Source organism: Temnothorax nylanderi, unplaced genomic scaffold (assembly GCF_030848795.1).
Source record: "Temnothorax nylanderi isolate EJ_2023f unplaced genomic scaffold, tnyl_v1.0 TNYL_tig0162_pilon, whole genome shotgun sequence".
NCBI classification, from domain to species: Eukaryota; Metazoa; Arthropoda; class Insecta; order Hymenoptera; family Formicidae; genus Temnothorax; species Temnothorax nylanderi.
The window spans coordinates 307,202-323,361 of record NW_027249224.1 but is presented as its reverse complement, the minus strand read 5'-3'; the positions used below and the strand labels follow the sequence as shown (position 1 = coordinate 323,361).

General features: G+C 46.2%; 1 protein-coding gene across 3 annotated transcripts in view; it reads left to right on the top strand.

Annotated features, from left to right (window-relative positions):
* Kek5 (kekkon 5) overlaps positions 1 to 16,127 on the top strand; it is a 95,892-nt gene extending 79,765 nt beyond the window's left edge. For 2 of the 3 annotated variants that reach the window (XM_071715373.1, XM_071715374.1), the window contains 3 exons: positions 4,416 to 5,318; positions 6,148 to 6,670; positions 7,902 to 16,127. In XM_071715373.1, the coding sequence (XP_071571474.1) occupies positions 4,428 to 5,318; positions 6,148 to 6,670; positions 7,902 to 8,851 (2,364 nt within the window). In that variant the 5' untranslated portion in view covers positions 4,416 to 4,427 and the 3' untranslated portion in view covers positions 8,852 to 16,127. Of the gene's footprint in view, positions 1 to 850; positions 5,319 to 6,147; positions 6,671 to 7,901 lie in introns of those variants that run through there. The other variant, XM_071715375.1, reaches the window with a different exon arrangement.
* Positions 16,128 to 16,160: the final 33 nt, after the last annotated feature.

Below are 16,160 nucleotides of genomic sequence, written 5' to 3'. Positions count from 1 at the left end.
GGTGCCCCCGTCGTTGCGCGGTGACCCGGCGTAATGAAAACAGTACCCCTCCCGATAATTCACAGAAAACACCGCGTTTTTCTCCGGAACCGATCCAGCGCAGCGGTACGATTGACTAAACTCGTTCGTTTCTCCTCGCGCAAATTGATTACAGCCGCTGTCAAAGCTGACTGTCTCTAATAAAGCGTTATTATATCGTGTGTTATTATATCATCCGCATGCAATTACCGCGTCGTCGAATTCACGTAATTCGTATTTGATGCAATGTCTGATCTCGACGCCTGGTCAATATTTATCGAACGCGCAGATCTGCAGCCTACTTAATACGCGTAATTTCGCACGATGAAACTAGGATCAGCTGAATAAATAAACCTGATTCCAGACATAAGCACATTGAAGCCACGTTATTTGCTCTCGCTGAACCGTAAAGTCTTGAATGACTCCGGACGATATATAACAATCTGTCACGCATCACGTATGTGCTCTAATTAAATTTCCTGGTCTGAGGCTGGAAATAGCCCACGTCTTCCTCTTCAAATAATAGAGAATAGAGAAGAAATAACATAATTAATTTTTTATCTCGGTTATTTATATTTATAATTTTTATTATTTATATATATTTTATATGTGTAATATTAATAAATGTGTATGTACACAATATTAATTGACATGATAATAATATATATATATATATATAATTTTTTTATTTTAATGTTTCTTTGCAAAAATGAGAAATTAATGGTAAAATTATTGTATTCTTCTAGATTTACGAAATTAAATCTCGTCATAAGGAATTAAAATATTCAGAATGTCGACATTGTAGACCAGCGCAAAAGCGCGTTTGAGCAACAATGTGTAAACCGCGGGGTAAGGATTCTTAGTTAGTTAGACAATGTTTCCGTAACTAAGTCAAGCCGGAGGTCACAATAATAACTTTAAACTCACTTTGTACGGCGCGATTGCATCGAAAACGAGATTCTCCTTTTCGCCTCACGGCCATTTGTATCACGACCAGGTAATTTAACAAAAAGTTGCTTGCGATATTTCGTTATTACGTTTAAGCGCCTCCAACGACGAGAGAAAGAGAGAGAGAGAGAGAGAGAGAGACTTCTCTCTGCAGAGAAGTTTCAATGGAGCACGCTATACATGAGCGTTTTTCTCGTCGAAGTCTCGGTCCACGTTCTCAGTCCCTCGCTTCAAGCGTTATCTCAAAGTACATATAACACGTATAAATCCGTCCGCCATAACTTCTTTGATATTCTCGGAAGACGGCTGTGCGGCCGTCGTCGTCGTTCAATAATCCTTATTTCCGCCGGGAAAAAGTTTGCCCCCGCAGGAAACGGGCAACGGTATTGCGCGTGTTCCTCCTTCCTCGCAAATTACAAATTAAATTACTGCACTTTCGCGAGGAAGCGCAAAGTTCCCGAAAACTCACGGCTGCGAATCACTTACGGTAATCTGCGTCTTACTTGCGCGATCGCTTCGTGATAAAAAAAAAAAAGAAAATCTTGACACTGTTCGCGCTGGGCGCTCTTTTTTCCTTTCTCCTTCTTAAACACCCCATATTTACGCGTAGCTTCCGCAAGCGAAAGCTGCATCGTAACCATCGTAACTGCCGCTTTCGAAAGTCATTTATAAGCATCGCGCGATCTCCGCCCACCCACTCGTCGTACCGATCGTTTAACATCCGCCAATCATCGGTCCGCTCGGTGTGTTTCGCGAGACCTTATTTCACGTGCGAAAATATAGGACGGGGCAGGAGAGATCCGGCAGGATAACCACCGCCTCCGGTGTGTGTGTGCTGGCTCGCATGATTGATGAAATTTGTATAGGAGCAACAGGGCATACTTGCCGTTACCCTCCGGGAACGGAACGCTCTTGATTGATAGAGGGTGTTCGAATTTGAAATTCCGCCCCGCGGAAAGTTGACCGCCTACCCCGCCGTCGCTCTATCTCTCCCTCTTTCTCTCCCGCTGCTCTCCGCTCGATACCTTTTTTTTCTGCGTGGCACGCGAACGGTGCCGGACACGCACACGTCCCCGTCGAGCAACTTCCGCGTTTCCGCGTTCCCCCGCGACGAGACACGGGTGGGAGGTTCCTTCCGGGCACGATACACGCGCCGCCAAAGGACACTCGGCTCGTTTCATCCATCGTTCATCCGGGCTAAAAGCCGCTCCGGTCCGTATACAAGCCTCCTCCACTCTTTCCCCGTATCCTCGTTGGCTCACCTAGTTATTTACAAGTCAAATGCGGTATGCGGTCGATCGATAGCGCGACTAGGATCGAGGGAACAGGATCGCCGCCGCGAACGTGAGGCCGCACCGGAGCGCGACAGCGAGACGGATGTACGAATCGAAGCTCGACGCATACGTCATACGAAATATCGTCTTTCAGCGTCTCTCGTCTGGTTTTGCCAACGTAATATTAACTCACCGTACATGTCTTTCCTCCTGGAATATATTTCACGGAAGAGAAAACGCTCGGCGCGCGTGTCGTAAAGCCGTACACATGCCGTGCAAGCATGCCGTGGTTCAAAGAGCGCTGTTTTAGCTTGAGATCTAAAACCACGCGGGCAAAGAAAGGGCTCTGAAACATGCGTGCCGGTTTTAAAGGAACGACACGCTCGGTACATATGTATTCTGACCTCGGTGGCGCAGGATCGGCGATCGAGCTCAAAAGAACTGCTCTCTCGCGGCCAGGACAATAAAATCCTCGGGGCTACCGGGCGAGTGCAGTGACCGCGGACGCTCTTGTGGACGGAGACTTCAAAAAGTTCGCCGCGCGAAGAGCATGTATACGCGGAAAGTTGGCGGAAAATCTACAACGGCGCGCATGGTTCCCACCGGAACGAGTTTCCCGATGGATCCCGGCCGCGACCTTCGGCGAATTTCTCTTTGTTTCCCGACGACGTTAACCCACCGTGACACGCCATTTGCTTTTGTACAATTCGAAACGGGCGAAATACGCAATTTTAATTATTGACTGTAATATCGGAATTCGCGATGATCGTCGCGATGGTTCTGGAGCAAGATTAAATCATATTTAATTTTTAGCCGTTTCGGTCTTTCGCGAACGTTTCAATTTCGACTCGACTGAATATATTATAAGTTTGAAGCCTGCGTAAAGTCTATCGTGAAACGAAATTTGAGAAACGAGATGCATAAAATAGCTTATGCTAGGATTAAATGTACGAATTTAGAATTCGCGTTCTATTTCTAAATCGTTTCGGAATGTCGTTTCGAGATATATTCGATTCTTTTATCGGGACGTTGTAGCTCGGATACTTTCTCTTACTCGCCGATTCGAGCCCGCAGGGAGATCCGGAATGAATCGTGCTGCGCCGCTCGTCGACGGAAAAGCTAATTTGATGCACAATCTCGGACTCCACGATGATAATAAAAGGGGTGAAACTTGTTTTAATCGTCGTGCTGTATTAATTTAACTTCGGCGACGCGTCGACACGGCGACGGCGACGCCGGCGTCGGAGAGAGCGCGACGCGCTGTAACGGTATTAAGCTAAATTGCCAACAGTTCTCGGCAGGGTGTCCCGTCGTGCTCTGAGATTAGCGGCGTTGACTAACAAAAATAAAGGAAAGGCAGGCTCGTGGGAATGCGAGAGCGAGGAAGACGGAACCGGCCGCGGAGACGAAGAAAATCCCGGAGGTCTCCGATGGCACCAAACTGTCTCAGACATAGCCAGACTTGTTCGATAACATGGAAAGTCGAGTTTAGCGTGGAAAGCCCTGTTCTACGGCGAGCCACGAAACAACTTTGCGCTGTTCGCACAAGCAACTTATACCGTTGTAAGAAAGAGCGGTATATATTTAACGCTAGACGCACACGTCAAGCGAATTCGATTTCAAAGTACGAAAGGCGTGAGAGTCGAAATACCTTACGTATCTCATTTTATCCATTTTATATAAAATTACATGACGGCATTTATTATCGGAAAATCGTTGTACGTCGGGGTAATTTGCTCAGTGACAGTCATGGGCAATTATCCCAACGTACAATAACTAAAAGTGTCAAAATAGCGTACGGGATATTTGTATGGCGTACAAATTATTCAAAATTATTAAGCGCCGCGTATTATTTAGTAATAATTAATTCCAACCGCGTATGCACGTAATATGATTATTCGATCGTGTAATTAAACAATGATCCACATCCCGCGTTCAACTATCAATAACGAGGTGAATACACGGTGAAACGCAGCAGCTAGTTGCGAGCGTTGGTAAATATTAAGCCGTAACTGGAATATATTAGTTACATGTTGCATATTTCTCTCCGGCGGAATATCCCAAAAGACGAAACTCCGCTATCATGCATGCAACTACGCTCGGCTAAGTAAGTTCCGCGGTCGCAGTACCGCAGTCACGTTCTAACGTCATCGCGCACGTTTCTGCTATTAACAGGATTCCTCCGAGATGATACCGAGAACGGCGGGCCGGTGGCTGCTCTGCGCGGCGCTTACGGTCGCCCTGTGTCAAGGCCAGGAGGACTGGATGCAGTGCTCGTCGGCGTGCAAGTGCAAATGGGTGTCCGGCAAGAAGACCGCCGAGTGCATTAAGCAGAACCTCACGGAGGTGCCGGGGGACCTCTCGCCCGAGATCCAGAATCTCGATTTGACCGGCAATCGCATAACTCGCCTCATACATAACGCGTTCAGCCGCGTCAATCTGGTGAATCTGCATAAGCTGGCGTTGCGCGAATGCGGCATCGAGTCGATTCACGTGGACGCGTTCAACAGCCTCAAGATCATCATCGAGATCGATCTGTCGGGCAACAATATCCGCACCCTGCATCCGGGCACTTTCTACGAGACTCAACGGCTGCGAGTGCTGCTGCTCGATCAAAACAAGCTGAGGACGCTGGAGAACGGCCTGTTCTTCAATCTCACTTTCCTGCAGAAAGTGACGTTTTCGGAGAACAGACTGAATCAGATCGAGGAGAAGACGTTTCGTAACCTGCCCGGTTTGCAATCCCTCGCGTTTGACGGGAATAACTTCAGCACTCTGCACCTGCAGAGCTTTGAGAACCTCCCCTACCTCGCCAGTCTCGAGCTCCGGAATAATCCGTGGAACTGCAACTGCAATCTCAAAAGGTTCCGCGACTGGACGATCGAGCGCAACTTGTACACCAAGCCAACCACTTGCCAGCAACCGCCCCACATGGCCGGCAAGATGTGGGACGAAGTTAGCAGTGACGAGTTCGCATGCAGACCGAAAATCACCGCCATCGGCCCGGCAACGAAAATCGAGATGGGCAAAGGAGACGTAACGCTCTCGTGCAGGGCATCGGGAATCCCACCCCCTCAGGTAATTGCATTTTCGTACAGGCATACACGCGGTATAATAATGTTGCAATTAAATTTAAATTAATCTATTAAATAAAAATCTAATCTGTTAAAAATACACAGAAAAGAAATACGGTGTAATACCAATCTTGCCATTTTATTTAACAGTTATTGTATACAGGATGTTTACGAAATACTTGGATAAACTTCTAGGGCGTATTCCTCGCGTCAAAATAAAGTAAACTAATGTTTACCTACGATTATTTAATAATAACATTAACGTAAGCTTTGTTTCGCAATCACTCATTCTTTATTGTGGGTTTATATAAACTATTATCACCGGTTATTGCGATAAATATTACCACATGCCTCGGTGGTCGAATTGGTACGACGCCCTACACGGAATGAGGGAGGTTCCAGGTTCGAACCCTGGCTGAGGTAATATTTTTTCGCAATAAAATTCTTTACAGTTTTTAGATAATTAAATCGAGTCGATTTAATTCCGGGGAGGGAAGGGTTTTAATTCTAACAATAACTGTGTTTTAAAGTCCGACAAATAATCGGCGCGCAGTTTGTTGGAAAAATTATATGTATATATATATATATATATATATACAGAAACTAACATAAAGCCGTCAAAGACCTAGGCTTGGATCGCATGGCTTTTGATTCTAATTGATTTTATATAAACTTATTTTTTATTTTGACGTAAGGAATACGCTCTAGAAGTTTGTCCAAATATTTCGTAAATACCTTAATGTATAATATACATCTCAAATTTTTGTTTTTATTATTGCACCAGGACTTCTTTGTGCTACCGCACTATGAAACATCGCACATATCTGTTTCAGTTATCATGGACGCATCGTAATCGCGTTTTAAACAAACTTACCAAACGCCCGAACAACGATAGAGGATACATACTCTCAGTGAGCCACGAATGGTTTAATCTCACCATTATCGACGCAATGCCCTCCGACAAGGGTGATTACGTCTGCCACGCAAAGAGCCCGGGCGGCGAAGCCGAGAGAAACGTGACACTGGCCATCGTGGGCGACGCTTTGGGCAGCAGGGAGAGCTTCATCAGCCTGCCGCTCGCCATCGGGCTGGGCGTCACCGCGTTGTGTCTGCTGATCGTCACGGTAGTGCTTTGCGTGTGCTATTGCCGTCGTCGCCGCACCAGGCATGACGAGAAGGGCCTCGAGGCGGCGTCCCTGGAGCATCACGGCCTCGGCGAACAGGAGAAGTCCCTGATCACAACCATCAATCCGGTCGTGAAGCCGCCGAGGCGCTACGAGGCGCCCTCAGTGACGTCGCACGGTACGGAGATGACGGAGTTGAATCGCACGTTGCTCGACAACGACTCGGTTTTCGGTCAGTACACAGCCTATATTACTAAACAGTGCGTGGCTAGGTGCTAGCGAGAAACTACCTTACACTAGCTTCAACGAGCGATTTACCTCGAGACCGACCGCGTATTCGCGGACGTTGATCCAAGATCGAGCGGAATTTTCACCGACGAGGGTGGCCGATATGATTCTTAACGAGTCGCGCGGAACATCCGTCATTTCGTCGGGGTAATATTCTCCCCCCCCCCCCCCACCGAGCGGGAAACGACCGCTATATGTCGCTTATGTAATGTACAAATAGCGTGTATGCATGTGTATGCGTGTAATCGTAAATCGATTCGTTCCGTGCCGAACGCGGACTATCATGCGAGAGAATTGTCCGACCAGGTGCCATCGATCTTAAGGTAAGGAGAGTCCGTCAAGTGGCGGCTAGGAGACTAATGAAGATCCGTTAGGGACGCTTATAATACATCAGGCACCCCTTAATATAACATTCGCGCTGCGACACGGCGCGAACACATTCGTCATATCCGTGTTCGACCACTGATATCAATCCTTTTAGGAATACTATTTTCTGTAGATAAGAACGGAGCAGATTTTAATTTCTAGCTTCCGACGCGAGAATCAATTACGAGAGTTGCAATAGTAAATCGCTGTAATATATAATTGCAAAAGTAATGACGACAATAAGGTCCGCCAAGAAGCATGTTGCGTGTGTAGACTTGCGTGTCATCATTAATGAGATATTTTTCGAGATTACGAGATTACGTGGGGACTTGTATGTGATGGCACTCGATCAAATTTCTATAAATCTGGAATACTGTAGAGAAAAAAAAAATTTACGACCAGCACTTTAACGCGATCCGAATCTTAGAGGAATATTCAGTCAACTTTACGAGGATTAAGAGAATTTCGAAGCGGTACGACGCGACGTAGCGCCAGGCGTACGCTTGACCGACGACGCTCAGGAAATGCAGTTATATTTTTCAGTTAAATCGACAAAGCGCTCTTTCCCGATTACGATCGTATCACGACCCAATCGGATTAAAAGCACTCGTCCACGCTGGTCGGGGATAATACCCCAATATCGTGGATCGTATGAAGGCAACGTCCTGGCGACGCTGTCTTTACTCACCATTCGCGGCGTCCAGCCTCTCGCGCGCGATCTTTTTTTTTTCTTCCCGGTTTTTTTTCTCGACCTCACTTAGATTTTCTTTTTTAACGTTCGTCCTTCTCTTTTGTTCATGTTCTCGCAGCTGACGGTGTCGGGAGCGGTGTCGTCGGCGGGGTAGGCGGCGGCATAGGCGACGACGAGAGGGATCACGAACGGGCCACGCCGGAACTCGACGGGGGTGGCAGCGGAAGCGGCGGCGGCGGCGGCGGGGGTACGTTGCCGCGCGGGGGTGCCGGTTACCACTACCGACAATATCCGCCGGACCTGCTGGCCTTCTCCGGCGGTCGCGGCGCATCGCCGACTAGCCAGGCGTCAACGGCGCCCGACAGCACGCGTCTGCCTAGTCAACACGTGATAACACCGGCGACGGCGACGACGACGACGGCCCCGTCGTACGGCTCGCCGACGTCAGGCCAGTATCACCCGGCCGCCTTCAAGACGCTGCCGCACAGCCGCAGCGTCACGCCGTACGGTCTCGGGCCGTCGTCGTCGTCGTCATCGATGGCGCCGGTGTTACCACGTCACGGCTACGTGACGATCCCGCGACGACCGCGAGCGCCTAGCTGGAGCAGCGGACCCCCGACGTCGCCGAACGATGTCCTCGAGCCGGTGTACGACAATCTGGGTCTACGTACCACGGCGGACGGCAGCTCGATGCTGTCGCTCAACAAAAGCCCGGAACCGGCGCCCTCGTCCATGAGGGGCCGGCCACTACCGAGCACGCCGGGGGGTTCGCACTACGGCACGATCCAACGTAGCACCCCGAACATTTTGGCCGGGGCGTTGGATCGGGCGGCGCCGGAAGGCGCGGCCGAGTGGCCGCTCAAGTTGGCGGACGAGAGCGTGAACGGCGGTCATCCGCTACTGACGCAACCGCAGCAGCAGCATCAGCAACAGCAGCAGCAACAGGCCGCCAACAGCAACACCCTCGGCAGAAAGGTACCGCCGAGACCGCCGCCGAAACCCAAGAAGAAATCCGCCAATGGACCGACGCTGTACGAGGACGAGGGCGAGGACGGCACGGAAGTATGATACCATGGGCATCGTCCGCAATGAGGACGATTGGTCGTAGTGCGCCAGGACGGGGCGTGCGTGACCACACTTACAATAAACCGGTAGTGCCTTTCGAGACGCGCGCGCGAGACGCGCGCGGGACTTCCACTTCGTTCGACGAATCGCGGTCTGGAGGATGAACGAAATGTACGAGGGGACTCTGGAAGGACCTGAACTTTCTGGACTTGAACGGATGGACACAGGTGATTTCGACGGCCGAAATCGCTGACGATGACGATTTATAGAGATGGACACGCCGACCGGACATTCGTGTCACCTATTCCCCGTTCCTCAACTTTCCTCCTTCCCGTAAGTTATCTTGTAAGTTATTTATTGAACGTTACGGAACATCCGAGGTATTCGAAAACCAGTAAATCGTGATCCGCATGAATTATTTTCTGAACGATCCGATCGTCAAAAAACGGGTCCTCTTTCCTCATCCCTCGTCTCCCTCCACGTATCTTTTTTATTTTTCCTTTTTTTTCTCATCAAGTTCCTTTAGCGTTTTATTTGACGCTCGCCACGCGCCGTGAGGTGATAACGTGATAAATGTGAATAAGGTTCCGGACATTGCCGCCGGTATTAGTCGATAAGGCGAAAACCTATTCGCGTTTTGTGTGAAATTTACGCGAAGCACGAAGCAACTGGAAAGTACTGAACGCGAGTCGTTCCGCGAAGAGCGATACCAGTGAAATTCGTCTTCTATTCGTGTTAACCCCCATAATGGGAAATCGCGATCGTTACGGCACGATTCGCGTGTATAAAAGGGAAGTGTTAAGGTTTCAGGCAAAGGCAACGTTTTGCACATGTTACATTTACGCGGTAAACATGATGAGAATTTAACATTGTTAAGAATCTATCTAGCTGTTATACGCCTGTCGCGCGTTTCTTTTTTAAAACATTGAAATTCCGACGCCTGCATCGAATTGTAGCAGGACTTGTTGCATTCGCAAGCGACACCGAACTCTCATGCTAAGCTTACGTCGAACGACGTAATGATCTGTGTCCCTTCTCCTTCTGTAAGCGCATCGTTAGACCGTGCTCGTACCCGCGTAGAGGTATCCCATATTCCATCAGCGACGTTTGTATCTTAAAATTAGCAACAGGTATCGCTTGCGATATTTATAGCGGCGAACCGATCAGCAGTATCTCTATACAAATATCGTTAACGCAGTACGGAATACCCTATGCTACCCTATATAACGGTGCCACTTTGTATTACGTTAAATGGATAATATCTATTACGGCAATTGTATAAATCTATAGTAGATGTAAGTGCTGCGATGACACTCGACGCGTGTTGGAAGTTGTAAAAAAAACGTATCGTATTGCGAAGTACGTTAAAATGGTGTACAGTAAAAAAAAATCTGAGTGACATGTCCGCGCGTTTACTTCTGTCGATGCTAATTGCACGAGTATCGCGACCTTTGAAATTCGTGTAATTCATTATCGCCAGGATGACCAGGGGTGAATAACAGCGCATTTTGTAAACGAGGCCAATTTGGCGTCGCTGGCCGATTGGTCTCCGTTATCACCATCGTGCTGACCATGAATAACACTAAAAAAAAAAGACCAGTTTGATGTGTATATATATATGTACTCCTCTACGGACTCCAAATTCACTTCGGGACTTGAAATTAATTGAACGTTACGCGTGGTGCGTTCCAATTAGCAACAATTACAGCTCGATTGTTAACTGCTCCGGCATATTCGCGCATAATATCCGGATCCGCGCGTAAAAATTATTGACCAGAGCGTATATATACGCTTGTGCGAGTGGACGCCGATTGCGAGTCGTCAAAAGGATGGCGCGATGTAACGCGGACGAATTGTCGGGACGGACATAATTTAAAAAGATGACGACATTACGACGTGTCGTAAACGCGGAGTGAGGAACAGAATTCAGCGCGTCCCCATTTTAGAGATACATTCGATCGCTGCGATTCTACCGTCGACGACAATATATCGTAAAGTAGAACGTCCATGCGAGCTATATATCATCGACGAGCGAGCGCGTTCGGACTTATGGACCCGAATACCTGATGGCCGATAAATCGTACCTCTCCTTGAAACTGGAAAACATGTGACTCGTCGGAGCGGCGACTTGTCGCGCGCACAGCCCAGGCGACGCATTTTTCTTTCGCATAGAAGTTAATGTCTCTTCGAAATGGGAAACTCATTCGAGCTCGCTTCTCTCTCCCCCCCCCCCCCTCTTCTCTTCCATCGCGACGCGATTTCCGCAATATGAGTACAAGTGGTCCCTCTTTGCGGCGCGTCCATTATCCGCCGCGCTGGTTAACGCTGTCGATTCGCCGGTTCCGTTCCCGCGCGAAACATCTGGCCGCGATACATCGTGATAAGAGGACTGGCTCTACGTGCGGTTACCACCACCCACACACACATGGGGAGCCGCTTTTCGCCCGTTGGCGATATTTCACTGAGGTAAGGGTAGGTAGGGAACGTTCTTTAACTGCGAATTTATCGCCGGCAAGCCATCCACTCTTTATGCTTTTGTTACCTTTTTATCCGGGAGATTAACGTTTCCCTTTCTCTGGCTTTAGCAGGGATTTCGGGACGCGATTATATACAACTTGTTGCGATTGCGCGACGGCGGCGGCGGATTTCTCGTAGCGAGAAAACGCATTTTGAATGAATCCCGACGCGAACTTGACTCACCGTCGAACGACACTTGAATTCAAAGGATGCTCTCCATCAATCCGTACCCTTGTTTCTCGGCAGCGGCTGGGATCAGCCGCTGTTCAGGCAAAACACGGCCGGCTCCTACTCCATAAATGCATCATGCGGAATCGTGTCGCGATATATACGAAGCACCTGGGAAGAGAGGCACTTTATCTCGATGGTAAACTCTGCAGCGAGACGCTCCTATCCCCGTACAATTGCACGAGGAGGTTTCGATTTATTAAATACCTCGGTACCTCGAACGTGAATTAAAATGAAGATTTCTTTAATACCGCTTATGAATGCCGCTTAGATTCAAATGAAAAAGAAACGTTTAGTCATATCTTGCGCCTTGTGGTCTCATCGATCAAAGTCCCTCGTTTTGGGATGTTGCATGAATTTTATTCGAATCGTGATACAAATGTTTAGTTTAATTTTGCGGAATAGATTCTTTTCAATTCTTTTCTTGTGTCCTGTTCTTCTTTTCTTTTTTTTTTTTAGAGCTTTTATTCTTTTTATTTCGAACCCTAATGGTTCTTCAACTTCGATTCGCGGACGCATAAAGTGCGACGGTCACCGAGAACCCCAAAAAACCGGGCCTTTCCATGCCCGGATTACGCCAAACAGTATTAAGCGCCTGACGGCTACGGCTCGGGCGCAAAGAGGACGGCCGGGTGAGACGCGGCGGAGAAAATAGCAGCGCGGTCGTGTCACCTCGATTTTTCGCTGCGCCGCCGCGATCGACAAGCTCGGCGACTTATTGCGGCGTGTTACCATCTAGCTCTCGTTCGAGAAAAATGTTCAGTCGCGATGCGCCGCGACAGCCTGAGAAACGTTCCCGGTTTCTCGTAGGCCAGTGCCAACCGATTTTTCCATCCCACGACATCCATTTTTCTCACTCTGCGTTTCTTCGTGATCGTCGAATCAATGTTACACGTTTGGAACATCGTTTTTTTCCCCGTATTTTTTCTTACTCGTATAGAGACCTGTAGCGCTGTTCCATTCAACGGCCCGAATGTGTCGTACAAATGAGGAGAAAAAATGAAAGCCGCGCTTTCGACGAGCGCGCGCGAAAAATCGAGCTTGCACGATCGGAGAACATCGGAGAACAGTATTTTCAGCGGCCTAGCAGAGTCGCGGCTCGCCCAACTCGACCGCCGTGCCGTGCCATGTACATACACTCCTTTTCTCTCTCTCTCTCTCTTTTCCCCCTCCTTTCAATCGCACCCTATCCGTACCATATTGTAAATGAATAAATGATACACGATGGAAAGCCGCACGGCACGGGGTCCGGTCGTTACCGGCGCCACGAGTATATTTTTGTAATTTTGTATTTTGCATTGTGCGCCTTTCTCCACGTCCCGGCGTCTCACCCGGCCAATTACCAGAGAGAATCGATCTCGTTTGTCGATATACCCACCATTCAAACCCTTCGGACACATTCGCGATGGAAGGTAACGTGAGATCCATCGGCGCACGTTCCGTTTAACACTGTGGGAAAGTGCTGCGCGCATCCGACAGTTAACGAAGCGAATGTACGTACGTCATACCCGGCATCGGGGATAATTTATTGATTGTCGCCGAGCGTATTCCCGAATTGCGATTGCGAAACCCCGTCTCACCTATATGCGTCCCGCGCCGCGGATGTTCGACGCCGATCGATCGATCACGGAAACCGGGTGACACCTATCTCTCGTCTATTTCGAATGCGATCGACCGCACGTATCTTCCGTACGAAGCCCTGCTCTCACTCTCGCTCTCGTAACAAGGAACTTATTAATTCTTGACAACGAGCTTTTTTTTTTATTCGAGGATAACCGAGATTCTCAAATAAAAACCCTTTAAATGTCAACGAAGCAATCGAACGTTCAATCCACGATTCTTTTTTACTTTTATACGTAATGTAAAAACGCATGTGGATATATTTTAAATCGTTCTCGATTTATTCGAGATATTCCAATTTTCGTTTGTCGAAGATTTTTGGTCTGTTATAATTACGTTCCAAGATACCGTAATTCATCGTTTATTGTCGGAGCAAAAAGGGCAGCATTGCCCTGGACTGATATACGTTATCGGGGGCGAAATTAAAAACGCGATTTTACAGCGAACAAAAAAAAACCGACGTCATTACTTAAACACTTTCAGGATATCGCGATGTTGCATCGCGAATTCTCAGCGCTCAATTATCTATCCAACTGCCAACTACAACGCAATGTCGTTTGCGTGATATTTCAAATATCGTGCACGCACACTCCTCGCTTCCAATGCTCCCTTCGATTTGTACGTGCTCGCGAAGTGTAACGGTAATTTACATTAAAATGGGGTAATTTACGACTGGCACAAGCAAGCTCATTTAGACTGGCTCCCATTTGTACGCGCCACACACAGAGCTTGACTCGGTCAAAATTTTTGTCGAAATTAATAGTGGTGCCGTTATTTCAGTAATTTTAATATATTCGCGTATCTCGCGCATTTCATTAACATCATTTATATAATTTTAATACCATTGGTCACTAAAATTATTAAATGTTTTTAATCAGATGCAATTCAGATTAGCTGTTATGATTTTAATGAAACTGTTGATTGATAAAATTTTGAACACAATATTTTGAACATAATTTTAAAATCAATACCAGTTTTTTTTTTCACTTTCGATTTCTTACGTACAAACGTTTGCTTGTATGTACATACACGAAACGATAAACGTGAACATATTAAATTTACGATATGACGCTTCACTCTCTGCCAATGAGCGGTCAATCGAAGGTACCGTCCAATAGATCAGTCCAACTTACAATCTTCCGAGCAATTATTTGTGGATCTAATTAGAACACTTTTTATACGACGCGTGTGTTTTGTAGAGTATAGTTCGGTGAAAGCGTTCATACAGACCTAATGCGTATCAAATACTTAGCATTTTGCATTTATTGCAACATTCCGTGGGGGATAATTTTGTACTCTACAATTGCGACATATGAGATGTTTACACATATTCCAGCAAGCTGTGCACAGTTCTGTTTCCTCAAATCTCAAGTAAGATTTAAAGAAGACATTTATAGAAAAGACATGAATTCTTTAGATTATATGCGTCTTTAAATTATATGCATTCCTCACACAAGTACGTAGAAATATTCTGAGCAGATTTTCCGCTTGCGAATTCCTTCTATATATTGGATTTTTATAACACGCACAAATTTATATTATTATTTTTTATAGTGTGCAAAAATATTCGGTAAATGACTTAATTATTCGTCTCTCAAGACTGACAACCTTAGAATTAGGGTAACGTCTTCTGATTTTACGTACTTTATGGACGCAGTCTTCTCGTTGCTGCTCGATAGAAGAGAAATTGCATTTGTTATGCGAAATGACGCGCAACGCCATCGTGAATTTTGCCTAAGTTAACTTTGATACGAAATACGCTATGGAGAAAACTGTTCCTTTTCTAAGAAATAATTCGTTAATCCATATATATTTGTATAGTGAAACACGTGTAAACGTGAATAATTATCATTGACATCGATTGAAGCCAATCGAACTAGATTCGTTTGCTCCCATTATTAATTGTTACAGAACGATCGTTGTTTAGTTGATAAGTTCTTCGCCTAGCGCATAAATAACTGTTAAAACTGCCTAATTGCGGTGTCTAATGGCGCTAAATCTCGATGAAGAAAGAATGTGACGTGTACAAGTAAAATAAGAGCATACAAAGCTGTTGCACGAAAATGCGAATACGTTGCTTATATGGATAATAATTCTGTTGACACAAAAGTTGAGCTCTATAATGTCGCCTAAGGACCGCATCTGGCTAACTCGCGCGCAACGAGCATTTCTCTACTGCATCATCATGAATCGCGAATCAAAAGGGGAAATAATATTTTATTGACGCAAATTCGTATCCCGGACGAGAGTACTTGCGAGATTGTGGGAGTTAAGAAGTAAGAGGATCGAAAAATGTTTTTATCCAGATATGTAAGTCGGAATGATAATGTGAATGTAAATGATTTATATCTGCGTGTCGTATGTTGTAGATAATAATCTTAATCCGAAATGTAACATCCGCGTTTTCTGCCAGATTCCATTATGCGTTAGAAGTATCGACGATCGAGGGAAAAATTTCATCATTGTTAACGGAATATTTTTACCGTTATTCCTATTCCTACTAATGTATTCTTACCTATTTGTACTATTATTTTTACTATTGATTTTACTATTGGTTTCCATTACTACTTTTAATATTACTTTATTTTTTAAGGTATTGCTATGATGATTATATTTACGCTATACAGATACTAATACCGCCATTATTGTCGTCATTACTGTAATTATTTATGAAAAAGATACCTTGCCTTGTAATGAATGTCTCAATTTTCAGTGGTTTAAATATAAATTTTCGGCCGCGATTATGATTCATATGTACAATGTATTAACATACTGGCGCTGTAAATATTATACATATTTTATAAATGAAATATTTAGTGTGATTGTAATATTACAATAATGTACTGAAAGCACCACTCTGTACACTCCACTAAATATATGGGTTAAATTTTAATAAATATTTCCCGACCCCAAATCTGATCCATTTTTACCACCTGTTTTTCAGATA